At 36.5% G+C, this 19,029-nt stretch overlaps 2 protein-coding genes across 3 annotated transcripts in view; one reads left to right on the forward strand and one right to left on the reverse strand.

Moving 5' to 3' along the window:
• Positions 1-3,245: 3,245 nt before the first annotated feature.
• LOC127631037 (8-oxo-dGDP phosphatase NUDT18-like) lies at positions 3,246-8,029 on the reverse strand. Its single transcript, XM_052108983.1, has 3 exons — positions 7,762-8,029; positions 5,543-5,756; positions 3,246-3,908 (listed from the first exon to the last, which is right to left on the reverse strand). Exons 1-3 carry the CDS (start codon positions 7,921-7,923, stop codon positions 3,271-3,273), a joined length of 1,014 nt encoding a protein of 337 aa, XP_051964943.1. The 5' UTR covers positions 7,924-8,029; the 3' UTR covers positions 3,246-3,270.
• Positions 8,030-11,192: 3,163 nt separating this feature from the next.
• Positions 11,193-19,029, forward strand: part of adam9 (ADAM metallopeptidase domain 9) — a 50,042-nt gene continuing 42,205 nt past the window's right edge. The window contains exons 1-4 of one of the 2 annotated variants that reach the window (XM_052108804.1): positions 11,197-11,261; positions 11,369-11,539; positions 13,929-14,026; positions 18,254-18,312. In XM_052108804.1, the coding sequence (XP_051964764.1) occupies positions 11,464-11,539; positions 13,929-14,026; positions 18,254-18,312 (233 nt within the window). In that variant the 5' untranslated portion in view covers positions 11,197-11,261; positions 11,369-11,463. Of the gene's footprint in view, positions 11,540-13,928; positions 14,027-18,253; positions 18,313-19,029 lie in introns of both variants that reach the window. The other variant, XR_007968904.1, reaches the window with a different exon arrangement.

Consider the following 19,029-nt stretch of genomic DNA (forward strand, 5'->3'; position numbering starts at 1 on the left):
TTCAGCTGCCTCCAATAACCTGTCTAACTAGATTCTACCCTAAGACCTACCCATAAAAACTATATGTATATATATATATATATATATATATATATATATATATATATATATATATATATATATATATATACGCAAACAAATTACGTTTATGTGGTTTGAGACTTCAAACTCGCGGTTTTAATTTGCTAATCAGATATAGTGTGTTTGTTTGTAGTGTAGCGCGTGAATACAGCAGACAACAGGTAGGCTACATTTTTTAAAAGCGTAGGCTACTTTTGATCGATATTTTATTTATATATTGCTTTTTTTTCTTCAGAAACATACAGCAAATTTGATCTGTACTTGCCTTATCACAAAATATAAAATATCTTTTCAAAACGCGAATTTCTACACGAACATCATGAGGATCCTTTACTTTCTCTTTCGATTTTACCTGATATTGGTGTCAAACTATTGCGTATATAAAAATAGAAATCAAACCTTTCAATATTTGTCAAATAAAATAAAACAATAATTGAGGGTTAATTGTATGTAAAAATCACATCCAAGTGTCTTATATGTTGAGTATTCAGTGACACTTCCTCATGGTAGATATTTTACATTTCAATTTTTTTTAAATTGATTTTAAGTATTTTATATAACAGATTGTTCTTACCTCAGTGCAATAAACACATAAACTCCTGTAATCAGTACTTAATTTATTTAAATTACACAGCAGCATAGGTCATCATATACAGTAGATCATCATATTTTCTCTTCTTCAAAATATCAATTTATACAATCTGATGTTTTATTAAAGCATTATTAAAAGTCTAATGAGATTAAATTTCAAGTAAAAAATAATTATATATATATATATATATATATATATATATATATATATATATATATATATATATACACACATACATACATACAGTATCTCACAAAAGTGAGTACACACCTCACATTTTTGTAAATATTTGATTATATCTTTTCATGTGACAACACTGAAGAAATGACACTACAATGTAAAGTAGTGAGTGTACAGCTTGTATAACAGTGTAAATTTGCTGTCCCCTCAAAATAACTCAACACACAGCCATTAATGTCTAAACCGCTGGCAACAAAAGTGAGTACACCCCTAAGTGAAAATGTCCAAATTGGGCCCAATTAGCCATTTTCCCTCCTCGGTGTCATGTGACTCGTTAGTGTTACAAGGTCTCAGGTGTGAATGGGGAGCAGGTGTGTTAAATTTGGTGTCATCGCTCTCACACGCCTCATACTGGTCACTGGAAGTTCAACACGGCACCTCATGGCAAATAACTCTCTGAGGATCTGAAAAAATAATTGTTGCTCTACATAAAGATGGTCTAGGCTTTAAGATGATTGCTAAGACTCTGACACTGAGCTGCAGCATGGTGGCCAAGACCATACAGCGGTTTAACAGGACAGGTTCCACTCAGAACAGGCCTCGCCATGGTCGACCAAAGAAGTTGAGTGCACATGCTCTCTTTGGAAACAGACGTATGAGTGCTGCCAGCATTGCCGCAGAGGTTGAAGGGGTGGGGGGGTCAGCCTGTCAGTGTTCAGACCATACGCCGCACACTGCATCAGATTGGTCTGCATGGCTGTCGTCCCAGAAGGAAGCCTCTTCTAAAGATGATGCACATGAAAGTCCGCAAACAGTTTGCTGAAGACAAGCAGACTAAGGACATGGATTACTGGAACCATGTCCTGTGGTCTGATGAGACCAAGATAAACTTATTTGGTTCAGATGGTGTCAAGCATGTGTGGCGGCAACCAGGTGAGGAGTACAAAGACAAGTGTGTCTTGCCTACAGTCAAGCATGGTGGTGGGAGTGTCATGGTCTGGGGCTGCATGAGTGCTGCCGGCACTGGGGAGCTACAGTTCATTGAGGGAACCATGAATGCCAACATGTACTGTGACATACTGAAGCAGAGCATGATCCCCTCCATTCAGAGACTGGGCCGCAGGGCAGTATTCCAGCATAATAACGACCCCAAACACACCTCCAAGACGACCACTGCCTTGCTAAAGTAGGTGAGGGTGAAGGTGATGGACTGGCCAAGAATATCTCCAGACCTAAACCCTATTGAGCATCTGTGGGGCATCCTCAAACAAAAGGTGGAGGAGCACAAGGTCTCTAACATCCACCAGCTCCATGATCTCATCATATACAAGCTGTACTAAAGACTAAAGGGGAGTGGGGGGGGTTGTTTAAGATTATGTCAAGCAGAAGTAAAAAAAAACAAAACTGAAAATAATATAAAAATGGTTGTAAATCAAGACCATGTTTTCATGCAACCTCTTACTCTATATTATGGGAAATGGAGCCTTTAGTTCAAGTCTGTTCTTGCAGTATTTTTCTTTTATTACATAAAATGCTAAATAGATGGTAACTAAAAGCTCTATAAATACTTCTCAAAAGGGGGGCCTGGGTATCTCAGCAAGTATTGACGCTGACTACCACCCCTGGATTCACAAGGTCGAATCCAGGGTGTGGTGAGTGACTCCAGCCAGGACTCTTAAGCAAACAAATTGGCCAGGGTGCTAGGGAGGGTAGAGTCACATGGGGTGAACTCCTCGTGGTCACGATTAGTGGTTCTCGCTCTCAATGGGGCACGTGGTAAGTTGTGCGTGTATTGCGGAGAGTAGCATGAGCCTCCGCATGCTGTGAGTGTCTCCGCAGTGTCATGCACAAAGAGCCACGTGATAAGATGCGCGGATAGACATTTTAAGAAGCGGAGGCAACTGAGACTTGTCCTCCGCCACCCGGATTGAGGTGATAACCACGCCACCACGAGGACCTACTAAGGACCTACTAAGGACCTACTTTAAATTGTATACCGTATATCATTAGCTGTGGGAAAGTGCTATGTATGCGTTTTGGAGGTATTTCAAGCCATAGAATAAAGTCTTCTATTTTAAAGAGAATGATATTCTCATAACATTGTGAGATTATAAAGAGAGACCCAGATGTGGGATTCCAGACCTTCCTTCTGTCTCAAATGAAGAGTAAAACGAAGTGACTATTAAGAGTGCAAGGTTATGTCTATGCTTTATATAAAGTCTACTTAGTTACTTCATGCACTTGTGGTTGCTGTTGGAACCAGGTTCAGAAGCGTTAAGCAGTGGTGCTTATGTGGGAGATGCAGATTCAGTTCTGGTCAGCGTGATGCCCTGACCTCATTCCCCCTCTTTCCTCATTAATTTCCTGTCTTCTCTCTCTACAGAGTGGCAAAAGCCCCCAAACTAAAGTAAAAAGCATCAACGTAAACTGTGAACAGGCAGGATTGACCCTTCTTTAATTCTCTGTAGTATCTTTGCTCTCAGGCTCATATTGGTCACTTCATGCCATCTATAAATGTCACTCTCCAGTGGTGGTGGGCTGCTGATTCCCGCACTTCCTTTTGAATGTTCCAATAACACAAGAGTGTTGAAGCAAACACCATCTGTTTTCCCAGGAACTCGCCCGTTGTGTTGCACTCCCAGAATTCCACAAGTGTTAACGTTTAGCTGATTGTGTGATGAAGGCATGCACTCCTGAACCAGTCTGAGTGCTGTCCATGTGATTGTGTGTGTTCTAACTGATACTGCAATAGGAAGATGGGAATATGAACTAGCATTAGCCCTCTTATTGTTGCTCAGCAACAACCAAAGGTGGTCCTCATCACTGTTGTCAAGGTTACCATTGCCGGAGATAAAAGCAAGAAAAAGTCTTTGGCAAATAACATGGCAAGGTAAGTCGACAGGCTGTAATGTAGGGAACCAGGGATTCTGACGATATTTGATCCCAGCCTCAATGAGAGGCAGGATGTCACGTCCACGAAGAGAAAGAGGAGACTTGCGATCCCACCACTGAGCTTGCAGTGACTCAGCATCTGCCTCTGTCTTTAGAGCACCCCCTGATGGATGGAAGGTGGTATAATGGGAGAAAGCATACTTTCTTAAATCTGTTCAAAGGTAAATACATTCCTAATAATTAACCTATTCCCAGATCATTTTAAATTTATCTCTGTTTTTACAACATAGAAACATTGCCAGAAGGATGTATGTTTGTAACCTATGTTACAAACATATAAAAAGGCCCAGATTGATACTACAATTAAAGGGATAGTTATCCCAATAATGACATAATTTACTCACTCTCACGCCATCCCAGATGTGTATGACTTTCTTCTGCTGAACACAAATTAAGATATTTAGAAGAATATCTCAGCTCTGTAGGTCCATACAATCAAGTGAATTTTGACCAGAACTTTGAAGATCTAAAAAGCACATAAAGACAGCAAAAATCTAGTGGTTAAATCCATGTCTTCAGAAGTAATATGATAGGTGTGGGTGCAAAACAGATCAATATTTTAGTCCTTTTTTACTATAAATTCTCCTCCCTGCCCAGTAGGTGGCGATATGCACGAAGAATGAAAATTATTATAAACAAAAGAAGAACTCTTAGAAGAGAAGAGCTCTTAGGAGAGCTGTTTGAAAGTGGAGATTTCTAGAAAAATAATGACTTAAATATTGATCTATTTGTTACCCACACCTATCATATCACTTCTGAAGACATAGATTTAACCTCTGGAGTCATATGGATTACTTTTTTGCTGCCTTTATGTGCTTTTGGAGCTTTAAAGATCTGGTCCCCATTCAGTTTAATTGTATGGACCCACAGAGCTGAGATATTCTTCTAAAAAACATAATTTGTGTTCTGGCATGAGGTTGAGTAAATGATGAGAATTTGTAATTGTGGGTGAACTATTCCTTTAAATTAAAATGTAAAAATTACTATACTCTTAAAGACAACTGAAAATATGATCAAATTAATCAAATTATTTAATAAATGAACATGTAAGGGGGAGGGAAATGTGCAGAATTTTGTAAATTATGGGTTTTCAGGGGCATTCTGCAGGTGCAGATTACAAGTAGGCTTTCAAGGAGTGTTCTGGGTTCAATACAAGTTAAGGTCAATCTACAGCATTTGTAGCATTATGTTGAATACCACAGAAAATATTTTCGACTCGACCCCCATAAAGAAAGGCACTTACTTGGAAGAGAAAGGGACCAGTCCAAAAACATTAAAATACACAGACAGTTTCAAAAGTATAGCCACAAGACATAAACATTATATGTGTAACCATGACTTCAGTGTGCTAAAATCACATACCCAGCTAAAATTATCAGCTACCAGTTACCAGTTCTAAAATTGGATATAACGTTACATAGATTACACAGGTTAATAAGCTATTTTCTCACACTAAAATCCTGTTAACATGTATAATGTTTACGTCTTGTTATGTCTTAAAGTGTGTATTTTAATATTTATGGACTGGCCCTATTCACTTTCATTGTAAACACATCACTGTAACCACAATTTTTCCTTTTTTTTAATAAATGAGAAACGAGTCAAAAATATTTTTTTGTAGTAATTAATATTATGCCACAAATGTTGTCGATTGAGCTAAACTGGTTTTGAACCTGGAATATTGGTTTAAAGGAGAGAATGCATGACAACCAAATCAAATCAGTCCTTCAATCTAACCTGTAACCTCAGCAAGGAAGTTGAACCGAACCCACTGTGGCCCTTGCTCTTGAACCAGCAGCAATGTGACTGGCTGACAATCTACCCCGGTCTCCTCTTTGACTTCTCTCTGTAGTGCCTCTAGAATACTTTCACCCTCTTCCATCCGGCCTGCAGGGAGGTACCAGGAGCCATAACACTCTCTCTTTGCCTCCTGCATCATCAGCACCTCCTCCTGTGTCAAATATAAACAGATTTATTCAGAGATGCACAATGTCATTATATTGTAGGTTTTGAATTATTTTCACACTTTGATGGAGATACAGTTTTTGTAACTGATGTCTGAAGAAGGACAGAAGGTCATAATTAGTTTTGCCTTGTAACCTTTTTCATAAAATGGCACTTTTTGACACAATGTGTATGAAAGGGTTCAATACTGTAATAACACATTTAACAGTTAAGGCAAAAAACAGAATCCAGAGTAAATCGAACTCAGAAACACAAGTTGAAACCTCTCTGCTCAGAAATAAAAAGTAAAGAGAGGCACACATAACTATTATAATGCACAACTGTTTTAAAGATAAATAACTGAAAACCATATGGGCAGATGTTTATTAACTCTGTTCAGTTATGCTATTATCAATTCTGAAAAATATCAAATTCAGATATTAAACATATGTCGTGTTAGAGAAAGAACAAGAAATAATAGGATAAGAGTTTCAGAGTTTAGCCACATCGAATCTCACAAAAGCATCTTTGGTCTGAAATCTAGCTTGGCAAGCTAAAAATCGAACAATATCTGAATCATGAACAAGACTTTAAATGTAATGTGTAAATAATAATAAACTACTATTATCAATAATGCATAATGAGTCACAGGGTCCCTGATGAGTCAAAGTCCCGTTGAGGGCAAGGTCCTGAAAGTTTGTCAAGTCATTCCTGTAGACAATCCCTTGCTTTGTTCATGCATAATAACTGGCGAATAGGTCATTGATAAATAAGGTTGTCCAAGATGATAAAATTTTAAAGAAAAAAAAACTAGTTTAAAAGTCACGTGCTAAGTTTGTATTAATATAATCTTTTGTGTCCATGTTGGTTTCATTAACTTTTGAAAAACATTTATAGCATTTTCTACAGAAAAAGAAAATTATTCAATGACTTCAAAAAGTGTAGTAAAAGGTATTAAAACACTTGCACCTTGACTATGCAATTAAGTGTACACAATTTGACGTGAACAAAATGTGCCTATTCATAAAAATGTCATAATATCTGATTTAAAAACACAACAGTCTCTAGAAGTTACTCTGAATGTTGCCAAAAACAAAAAACATCCAGTGAGTGGCAGTTCAGCAGATGGAAATGCCTTGTTGATGAGGGAGGTCAACAGAGAACAGTCATACTAGTTCGAACTGACAAATTCTACAGTAACTCAGATAACCACTCTGTACAGTTGTGTTGAGAAGAATATCACCTCAAAATACTATTCTGAGATGCAGGTTGGTGTAATTTTTGTAGCAAGAGGGGACCTACACAATATTAGTCAGGTGGTTTAAATGTTGTTGCTAATCAGTGTAATTTTTTTGGGAAAAAACATTGACAAAAAAATACAGATGATGCCTTTAGATCTTCATGATTGTGTGTGTTTTAAATCAGATATTATGACATTTTTTGAATAGGAACATTTTGTTCACGTCAAATGGATTAACCCTACATATTGTAGGGTTAATCCATTTGACGTGAACAAAATGTTTGTGTGTGTGTGTGTGTATATATATATATATGTGTGTGTGTGTGTGTATGTAGTTATAAAAGATTATTTCAATCTATGTATGCCAACATTTCTCTTTTCAAGAATTTCAGCTTTTATTTCGACTTTTTTCTGCCTCCTGATGGTTACACCACTTTCTTTTTCACTTTAAGAACATAATAATAACCTAAATAAATTCAAAATGACTTTATGTGAATTGCATTCTAGTGTATTTGAATAAGTTAATAAATCCCTTATGTGAAGTGCAGAGAAAGCCACATGGACTGAATGTGTTGCCTTTGCTTTTAAGCCTTGCTACAAAACTACATTCTGCTCATCTTAACAACAGGGGCACCTGTCATTCCCCACAGAAATGCTTAACTTCTACAATGAAACTGGTTAGATATATCGTTAGCTGCTGTATGTGAAGGTGCTGTGTTAAGACTTCAGAAGACATGCAGAAATGACATAATACAGCTCTTCTAAACATTACCTTTGAGTTAAAGATAACCGCGCTGACGATGTAACACACGTTTTTTCTAAGTGTGACAGGCTTCAGTTGGTCAGGGGCCCAATCAAACTCTCCCACCTCCAGTCCCTCACCCTTCAAAATCTTCTCCAGGTGTTCCTCAAAGATCTCCTCAGTTGAGTCCATATTGACAGGATAAACTTAGACTGATCTAACGTCTAAAAACAGAAATCAATGTACTCAACATGGGCTCACTTATATGATGGGATAACCGTAACAACCTCCGCGGCTCTGCCATTGGAGAGAGCAGGATGTCAACAGTGATCACGTGACTCTTCTCTAGGCCAACCACATAATCAGAACCCCTTTACAAAACAACTTACAAGGTAAGCAAATCAAAGCATAACCCAACGGTACTCTGGCGATGAAACAAGTGGTCGTTCTTTTTGAATGGATGTCTATGGAGGAGATGCTTCAGTGTGCGGAATAAACTGCTTTTGTGAGGAAACAGCTCAACTATTAATTAATTTACCACCTATTCGGAAATCTTCAACATTTTTTACACAAAAGAATCAATTTGGAATGAACTATGTGTGAAGTTTAATACGATAAAATTGCGATTTTATAAGAGAAGTCGCGGACGATTTAGCGACAGGTATGTGTCAGTTTACGGCTCTCCTCATTCATTAATACTGTATCCGCAAACGATGATTTACTGTCGTAACACTCTGAACGCGGTTATGATTGGTTTAGAAAACTCACGTGATCCAAGTTGACCTTTGATATCTAAAATAAAAGAGTATCTGGTCGAATCGCTTTTAGACTGTTACAAATCAGCATTTGTGGATTGAACAGGGAGTAGCGCAAAATAACTCCTACCTGTCGCACAAATTTCAGTGAATTTTTTTCTAAAACAGCTTTTGTTTTTTCAAAAGTAAACTGCACACATAGTTCTCTCTAAAATTAATACTTAATGTAAAGCATGTTGAAGATTTAAGTTATGAGATATTTCCTCACAAAAGCAGTTTATTCAGCAAACTAATACATCACTGACATTCATTCAAACTGGACTACCTCTTTCCCATTACTTTTTCTGGACCTCTGGCAAAATCACGTGACACTAATCGGCAAGGACCGACGTAAAACTAGCTTATGTTTTGTTCCTTGACATTTCTGGGGAGATTTTTTTTGTTGTTGCGTTCTTCACTGATAATAACCTATATGGCCTAAATGAATAATAATCAAAATAGCTAGGGATGTCCCAATACTGGTATCGAATTCACCCTGCCCACTACCTTTTTGAACTGTTGCCTTCTGGCTGGCGCTTCAGAGCTCTGAACACCAGAACCGTCAGACACAGGAACAGTTTTTTCCCTCAGGCTATCCATCTCATGAACAATTAAACTGCCCCATTGAGCAATAATTATGTGCAACACACAGTTTAAGTCTATTTATATTATCCAACATATCCATTTCTGCCATTACATACATTGCTCTGTACATAATACACTGTATTTTTGTTCTTTATATAACAGATTGTAATAGAGTTGCACTACTTGTGTGTATGTGGGTATGTATAAAGGTGAGTGTATGTACGTATATGTATAATTATTTTTTAATTTTTTTTTGTTGTTTTTAATTACCTATGTCTTGCTGCTGTTTTTGGTATTGTTCGTATTGTTGTACACTGGAAGCTCCTGTCACCAGACAAATTCCTTGAATGTGTAAGCATACTTGGCAATAAAGCTGATTCTGATTCTGAAATCGGGTCTGGTAAGGTGTTGATGTCCAGCACTCATGCTCGTAAAAATGCTCCTATACCAACCAGTACCCGAAGTACAAATGTCTTTCCGTTAAATATTCAATGCACACATTAAAATCACATAATGTCCTAGTCTGATTATTAAACCAGAAAGACTGCTATTAATTGAGATGAATATATAGTTTGCATGTGCTATGCGCTTCAAACGTGAGTACTTGAGAATGTGTCGAGCCAGTGTTGTGTCTACACTTACCTTTTAAAGCTCCTCATTGGCTCATACACAGAAAACACCATCTTCAGTACCGTAAGCTGTTTGTAGCATATGACAGCGAACAGAGTGCTAATTTACTTTGTAGTGGGAGCAGAGGCGTAGATTAGTGATGGGAAGATCGGACTTGGATCTTTGAGACTCGTTCAGAAAAAATAATGAATCTTCATTCAAGTAATTTTGTTCATTTGAGCAGAAATAAGTTAAAATATTAAATTTTCAATAGCCGAATGAATGAACATTGCATTTATATAGACACTACACTCAAAGCGCTTTACACAGTGAACAGGGGACTCTCCTCAACCACCACCAGTGTGCAGCATCCACCTGGATGATGCGATGGCAGCCATAGTGCACCAGAATGCTCACCACACACCAGCTATTGGTGGAGAGGAGAGAGTGGATTTAGAGCCAATTAATGGATGGGCATTATTAGGAGGCCATGATTGAGAAGGGCCAATGGGGTGGGGGATTTTTAATGACAACAGAGAGTCAGGACCTCTGTTTAACCTCTCATCTGAAGGACGAAATCCCCCCCAACACGTCTGCTTATGCAAACTTTGATTATAGTCCCAATAAGGAAAAATTTATAATTATAATAAATAATAAATTAATATAATAAAATTCCATGATCAATGGATACATGTACATGCTTCACGCTGCAACCCCCCGATGTTCAAGCCCTTGAGCAGGAGTCATATATTGACTACTTTCAGTTTAATAATTACATTAGATCACATAGCAACCTGCTTTTCTGGAACTGAAAAGCTACCATCAAAAACACGGAAAGGCCATCACTCCAAAATAAAATATATATTTAAATGTTCTGTCATGCAGCACTTTATTTGACAACAATAACTCCAATGTATCCTTTTGGATTGTGTTGTGAGTCTCTGCATAAAAGCACTTAATTTGATTAATAAAAAAAAAAAGAATGTAATAAAATTATATGTTCTCTTTTCATTTGATTACATTTTTAGTGAATTCATTTATTTAGACACCATTTTTATGATCAAACTGAAATAAACGTAATAAAAATAATAATAACAGGTATCGACATCTGTATCGGCGACTACAGAAAAATAAGTAACGGTACTCGTACTCAAAAAAAAAACGGTATCATATTTTCAAAAAGAAAACATCTGATTTTCGTTTTAGGAAAAGAGTCTATAGTTTTTAGACTATCCCTAACTCATCTTGCCATTAGGTTTATTGCTGTGCATGTATAGCCGTATTTTCCCCATTATTGCCATAAAGAGTTGCTACTTTTGAACGTGGGCAAGCTAAATACATATTTTACGCAAGTAATCCTGCGAGGAATACTTGGGTTTGCATAGCTAAATGAGAAGTAAAGGCTTGTAAAAAGCCCAAGTGTTCAGTGACGCATGCTCAGTTTCGCCCTCTACTGACTGGGCTCATTGAAGTCTGAGCGAATCACTTAATCCAAAGACCTCGAACAGCGAAGTTGTTTTCCACATATTCACACACACCAAGGTTGTGACAAACTATATAACAAACTTATTACTTAAACATAACGCGCAACAACATGACCAGGTGACTGAAACGGTGCTTTCTTTTCTCCATGTGAATGTGATGTACAGAGGGCTCATTGCTATTACTTAGAGCACATCGGACAACGCCTGGATAAGGAAGAGAGCGCAACATTTGCTGGACTCATAACGGACACTTTACAAACATGGTTCATACAGTGTGTTGTTTTCGTCTCTCTCGAAGCGTCTGTGTGTTGTTGCTGCTCATCGACTGCAGTGGAGGTGAGAACACGGAGACGGATCAAGTCCACAGCGCTTTGTAGTGTTGACAAGTTTTCTTTTTTATTGACATAAATTGCACTGACTTAACTCAGGCAGTGCTCTTTATGTATTTACATGTTTACATTGACATTTATTCTGCGGGTCCTGAAATCAGAGGACTGAACAAATAATTTTGCCATGAAAATATAAGGCTTTTAATGTTTTTAAATTCTTGTTTAAGTGTAGTTGCACTTTGTGTGACCCTATTCCTCGACAGTAGGACAGTGCAGGGGGATTTATAGTTGTTCACGTATCTGTCCTATATAGATATTTGTTTTATTTACATTAGTAGTGGAAAGGAGATCATGTGTAGTCTGTGTGTGTATATATATATATACACCTTCGTCTCGGTCTCTTCTGGCTTTATGCAGATAAAGGGAGCTTAAGCGGTGCTATATTTGTGTATTTGGGCTAATTCCGAATCTATGGGTGTCTTTGGGTGACATTTGGATTGCATCTTTATTCCTCAGACTGTAAAATCGGTATGAATTTGAGTCAATTTTGCCTGTCTTCACTTTCTGCATCTTTTATGCAGAGCCAACAATTAAAGATCTAATATATTCTTTAACTGCAACTTTCCATCATTGTATTGAGGTCATGGGAAGTCCTGTTGATTCAATGATATTCAATGATAAGAAATGTAAATTCTTTTTATTTTTATTTATTTGAAAAAAAAAAATGTCTATGAAATTTCCCCAATGCATACAGTATAACAGCCTAACAAGTTTTTTTTGTAATATTATTCAGAAGTAGTATAACACTGCCAATCACATTTTTACTTAGACATTAGTAAAAAAAAATGCACCAGTAAGCTCTAATAAATTACTGTAAATAGATTTAAAGGGGAAGTTCACCCACAAATGAAAATTCTCTTATCCCAGATGTGTATGACTTTCCTCTGCAGAACACAAACACAGATTTTTAGAGGAATATTTCAGCTCTATAGGTCCTTTTAATGGAAGTGAATGGTGACCAGAACTTTGAAATTCTATAAAGCACACAAATCAGCATAAAAGTAATCAAAATGACTCCAGTGGTTTAATCAGTGTCTTCAGAAGCGATATGATAAGTGTGATTGAGGAAGAGATCAATATTTTAAATACTTTTTTAATATAAATTCTCCTCCCCGCCCAGTAGATGGTGATATACAGGGTGCGCCAAACACAAAAGAAGAATATGGAAGTGAAAGTAGAGATTTATAGTAAAAAGGACTGAAATATTGATCTGTTTCTCACCCACACTATCATATAACTTCAGAAGATGGATTAAACTACTGGAGTCATATGGATTACTTTTATGCTTTTTGGATCTTCAAAGTTTTGGTCATCATTCCCTTGCATTGTATGGACCTACAGAGCTGAAATATTCTTCTAAAAATCTTAATTTGTGTTCTGCAGATTAAAGAAAGTCATGCACATCTGGGATGGCATGAAAGTGAGCAAACAATGAGAGAATTTTCATTTTTGGATGAACTATTCCTTAAACAAACTAATTTTAGCATTTCAGGTGTAGAAATAGAGAGTTTGTTCTCACACAGTTGTTAGCACTCATACTCTGGCAGGAGAGAAAGGTAAAAATTATTTTTGTACTTGTGACAAAAGCAAGTTTGATGATCGAGTGTTTGTTTGAAGGAAGTGTGTAGGGCAGTAAGAGTGAAGAGATTTGTGTGCGGTTTTGTCTAGAAGCATTATAAATTGTTTTGTCTTATCTACCCTTCATCCTTGTCGGGAAAACAGCACAGGAAGTCTCATCCAACATGTTGACAGATCAATCAGGAGGGGCTTGTTCACTTCTTCCTGAGGTTTTTCTCTCTGGCACGATACCAGTGCCAGTGCTGTTTTCACCTTCCAGGAGCACATGGCACAGCTCAGCATGGCACTTGACTTGCAACCAGTCAATTGCTCTCAATCTAAATATCTATGATTATAATAGAGATGTTTTTGTTTGTAGTGGGAACAAGGGTGGAAAATAGATGGAGAAATTAATGACAATTGCTAATACACTGCAAAAAAATAAATAAATAGAAGAAATAAAATATTTTATTAATCAGTATTTTTTTTGTTTGTTTGTATAATTGTATTATATGTTTTACTAGTATAGCTATCTATAAAACAAGATAAGATAGCAGTAAGATTTATGGTTGCAAATTGCCAATGGGGTAAGAAAACTAAATGTATCAGTTTTATAAATGTATCTTTATTTACTGGAAAACAAGACCTACTGATTTTTTTTTTTTTTTGCATTTGATATTTACGTCTGTTTTTTCTATCTTGCAATGATTCCTGGAATGCTTTTATAATTAATTGATGAGGGGTTGAAGGTGTTGTGATGTGACTGTCTCTGTTCATAGGCTCAGTATCCCAGCAGACCTCTCAACTCTCCTCATATGAGGTGACGGTTCCAATACGCATCAGCAGACAGAGGAGAGACCAGGGCAGTGCAGAGAAGGTAAAACACCCTCCTTTCTATCACTGTCTCTCTCTCTTTTTTTAATTTTTTTATAAACAAACACTTACAGATAATCAACAGTGCTTGATTGAAAGTGTTTGGCATATAGAATGTTTAATTCTTGTCATACAAAATCTGCATAAAAACATGCTATTGTGCAATAAAGTTAATGAAGGCAACGTGAAAGACATTCACAACACATTTAACTTTTGAGATGCAATGTACTGCTGAGAACCATATTCTGCCAGAAATAATTTAGGGCGGGATTTGATAGTATCAATTTGTATTTGAAATTCGATGATATTGTGTACGGGATAATGGACAGTCAGATGATTATTATTGCAAATTAAACCCTGACAGGGTGATCAGGACCCAAATGCAAAGTGTAGGCTGACTATACATTATCCCTTTATTACAGCACTAAGCAAATAAATAAAAAAATGGGAATTTAATATTGATTTGAGTTGAAATTAGATTAATTTTATGAGAAGACAGAAGAAAGATACAAAGATATGAAACTAGCACAGATATTTAGGAAATAATTAACCTGGGACAATGGTCAGTTTGACAGTTTAGTGGTTAATTTTGTACAAAAATATTTGACTACAGATTAATGCTGCGATTAAGAGGGAGTTGAATGATTGACCAAGTATTCCCAAAGTCCCTTTCAAGGCAAGTCAGGCCACTTGACGGCCATCTTTGGAACACTCCCGGGCAGCTATTTTCTTTGGATACAAGTGCTATAATAGTACAGCTCCTACCTACCTGAATGGGGAAAGTCTGAAATCTCCAAAACAGTTGGTCAAGATTACGATCAAAATACATTTTTAAAATCAGCAGTAAAATCTGACAACACTGGTATCATAAATTGTAAGCTGTGTATTAATGGTATTGTTTTTTTCCCCCACCCAAGATGTTTTTGATGTAAAAAGAAAATCAAGTGATTTTGTTGAAAGATTACAAAAGCGAACATACTTCTTGGAAATAATGTGCAATGATGAATGTTGCACAATCAACATGATCACACAGGAGATCAACATGTTGCTTCAGAATGTTCATGCACCCTGAAATCAACCCCATTGTGCCGAATTACTGACAAGCACCATCTCCCTCAGACTATTAAAACATGTTTACCTTTCAATCTCTGAACAATGGTTCTGTTCCCATGGAAACCAGGAAGTAATGCATTCGCATAAATTATGTTGATTGCGATTCGGCAGTTGTGTTTTCGCTCTTAAATTAAACATTTTACTCCACTGATGGTTAGGTTTAGGGTTGGGATTTGGGATAGGGTTTATAAAATGCTGTATACTTACCTGTATTACATATTTACAACTAAATATACAACTAGTTTTTTGTGCCACCCTATGAACATTTTAATTTAACCACATTTCTAGATTTAGCCATTGGGGGCAGTGGTTCTAATTTCGGTTAGCAAAGACCGAATTTAAAAGTGTAACTTTCGACCTCCTGTCAAGGAATTCACAATACAGTAAAGGCCAAAGTATACACCGATTTTGACGTGAATGCTCATTGTCTGTCAAACGCAGTCCTGTCCAAGTATACACCATTTGAAAGTGCGCGGATATGCAGGTGGTTGGTGCATGCGCTCTACGACTGCTATGAATCACCAGACAATTTCTCTTCATTAGTTTAGACTCATAAAGATGCCTTTATATTCCTTCAGACTCGAGTTATACAAATGCAGCTATCTCCTGACCTCCGCACTCATAGAGTCATAATCAGATCATAAAAGATCATAATCAAACACAACAGCCGCTTTACATTAACTGTGTGAATAGTATTCTTATCTTGTCCCTTCATTGCCCTCTCATTCTCTCCACATCCTCTCTTCCCATTTCCATTTTTCATAACCTATCAATAATTTTTTTCCACTCATATCCATCTACACCAGCGGTGCTTGAAAGATAATACCGTAGGAACCATCTGGCGGGCACACATGCCCAGTAGCGTGGGTGTAGTTATTAAAAGTCTGCTTCTGCCAGGGCAATGCCTGGCATTGGGCTCCCTGCCTGGCAGAGACACACCAACAGCATGGCACAAACACCCAGCACTTCTCTCACCTTTGTGTCATTGTGAAACAGTGAGAGAAAGAGAAGTGCTGTACTCTCCATAAGTTTACAACACGAAATTCAGTATGTTTTTGTTAAATTAGATTTTTGCTTTCTTTACAAAATGTATTAAGAAAAGGAGTACACCCATAGAATTTTTTTTTTTTTTACGAAAGTGTAATCTCTTCTGAAAGAAGAGGAAGTAAATGGTAGTTAGCATGAACATGTTTGCACATTCAGGAAGGTTTTAACCATTAACACTTCAACTATGTTGGTTAAGTGGTAGCATCCTGAAACCCATCACTCAGTACCACTCTTTCAGTTTGTAAAATGATTTATCCTGCCCTAGTTTTCATAACAACATTCCTGAGAAGTTTGAAAGCAAGCTGCTCAACGTCTGCCTCACCCAGCATGTTCACTGATTGTTAGATACCACATCTATTTCTAAATTTTAGGTAGTTCAGTTTTATATATATAACCAGACAAAAACAAGATAAAAAATGAAAGAATGTCATTGCATTAAATACAAAATATCAAAGGAAGTGGCATCTGCAAACAAATGATGAAAGACCTTTTTGCAGAACTAACTAATTTAACCTAAAAGTTCACATGGGTGTTCTAGCGGAGTAACCACATGTGTAGTTCATCACATTACTGTGATTATGAATATCTTTCATTGAAGTTTGACAACCAGAAAGTGTCCAAATACTTAATTGTAAACCAGACTGATCTCACAGTGCAATCAGAAAGATGGCTGTCATGTGCTGCAGCCATGGATGCATTTTTCTGTGTGGTCAGCGCCTCTTCTATGAGTTGCACAAATGTCCCGTTCTAAGGGGAGAGATTGAAACTGCATCCGGCTGATGCACATTCTGTCACGGGGACGCTCGCCCTCGAGCACGCACTTGCTGCAGCTTGATTATAACATGATGGCTCGCGACTTATTGAGTAGTAATATATGTGTCACAGTACATTTCTTATCATGAAGAAAATTGGCAATACACAGCTTTATTAATAAGAGAGAGTTTAAGATGGATTGAAGTGAACAGAAAGATGATATTAGGAAGTCTTCGCCCCATTATACACAGCAATAAATTATGTGTTTGATTTTTTTTCCAAGATAAATATCTAAAACTTAGCAGCTAAACTGCTGAAGAAAAAATTGGTTATCTGAGAATGTTGAATATAATATTAAAAATACTAATATTTTCAAATATCTAAAAATCCTTTCAAATAAAATGATGCATTCACCTGAGAAGCAGCATATAAGATATTCAGACTTGCTTTTAGAGAATAGATCTTGAATATAAGTATATTTTGTCTTTATTGCACTTGCAGAAATATAACGAAGTGAAAAAATAAACATATACAAAATACACTTACTGTATATTTAAGATACATTCTCTCAAAGCAAGTCTAAATATCTTATATGTTGCTTCTCAATTAAATGTATCTTGTTTAAAGGATTTTTAGAAATTTTTAATTGGAAAACAAGACAAAAACACTTGATAACAATAGGATTTTTCTTTTTTGCAGTGAATTTCTTTACTGAATTAATCTTAATAAAAAGTATTTTTCCCACCTTTAGTTCAGTGAATGTCATTTAAAAGTATTTTTAAAAGATGATTTTGTCCTCTTTATTGTTAATAAGCATGTTTAATACAATTTTTAAGTCAGGACAAAAGCGGTTAAGAGTGAATGATTAATTGTTGCAATAATCACAGAATAGTCGAATAATCGTTGTAATTGTTAGTTGCAGCCCTATCTTACATATAGCACCTTTAATGCAACATGTATATTGCTTACTCCCTTATTCTGTTTGACCCAACTTTGGGTTTATTGGTTTACAGGGTTTAATAATGAGTCACAATTTAGTGCAAACAGCCAACTAACAATGAATAGCAAGGGGGAAAGTGGCTGTTTAAGACAGGGCTAGTAGGAAATGTCAGCATTCTAACAAAAAACATGCAAAAAGATCTAAAGGATTACAAACTTCTGTCTCAGGAAACAGTGAAACCCTTTAAATTATAATTAATTAAAAATTAATTATATATTTATTACATTTCTAAACACATTGTAAAAGAATACAAAACAATTTTTGGTTATTTTTAACATCTCTGTCTCTGATTGTTTTCTTTACCTGTACAATTTTTAGGTGTCATACATAATCCAAGCTGAAGGGAAAGAACATGTTGTCATTCTGGAGAGAAATGAGTGAGTATATTTCTCTCTCTCTCTCTCTCTCTCTCTCTCTCTCTCTCTCTCTCTCTCTCTCTCTCTCTCCCTTAAGATTATGTACTCATTCATATCCCTAAAAGTCCTGTGATTGGTCTGTATGGGGAAAAGGGATGTACAGATGTTGAGACCTAAAAGTTGAATCTATTGCTTTTTTTTTTTCTTTTTTTTACTTAATTTAAAATTGAAATTGTCATTCTTTGCAGTTTTTGTCCAAAAATTTTTAAGCTGCTGAAAATGTCCTGCGTTCTTAATATCTACCCATCGGAGAAGCTTGAAGAGGGAAGTTTGTAATTTGTTCCCCCCTTATATTCTCCAATCCCGGCACAATGTGCAGAGAACACCGTATGGCCTGAGAACACTCTGCAAGCACATGAACTCTTCTAGATATGCAAACTCGATGTCATACATTTTTGTGTTCTGAAATGTATCAGCATCAATTCATAATGCAAAGCAAGATAGAGTTGTTGCAAGGTGCACTATAGCAGATGTGATCATAAACTCTTCTTCTACACTCCGTTCTCTCTTTCAAGTAAACAGACCAATGACCAATGACCAACAGGTCTGTTGTGTCCACCTTTAAAAAGAATGGGACAATGTTGCTAGGTTAGAGGCAGTTTTATTACTTTAGACACAACATGCCAGTATTTTAACCTCATTTCCTTAAGTTTAAAATTTGGTGACTTGTGTCATTTT

This window comes from Xyrauchen texanus, chromosome 37 (genome assembly GCF_025860055.1).
Source record: "Xyrauchen texanus isolate HMW12.3.18 chromosome 37, RBS_HiC_50CHRs, whole genome shotgun sequence".
In the NCBI taxonomy this organism is placed as follows: Eukaryota; Metazoa; Chordata; class Actinopteri; order Cypriniformes; family Catostomidae; genus Xyrauchen; species Xyrauchen texanus.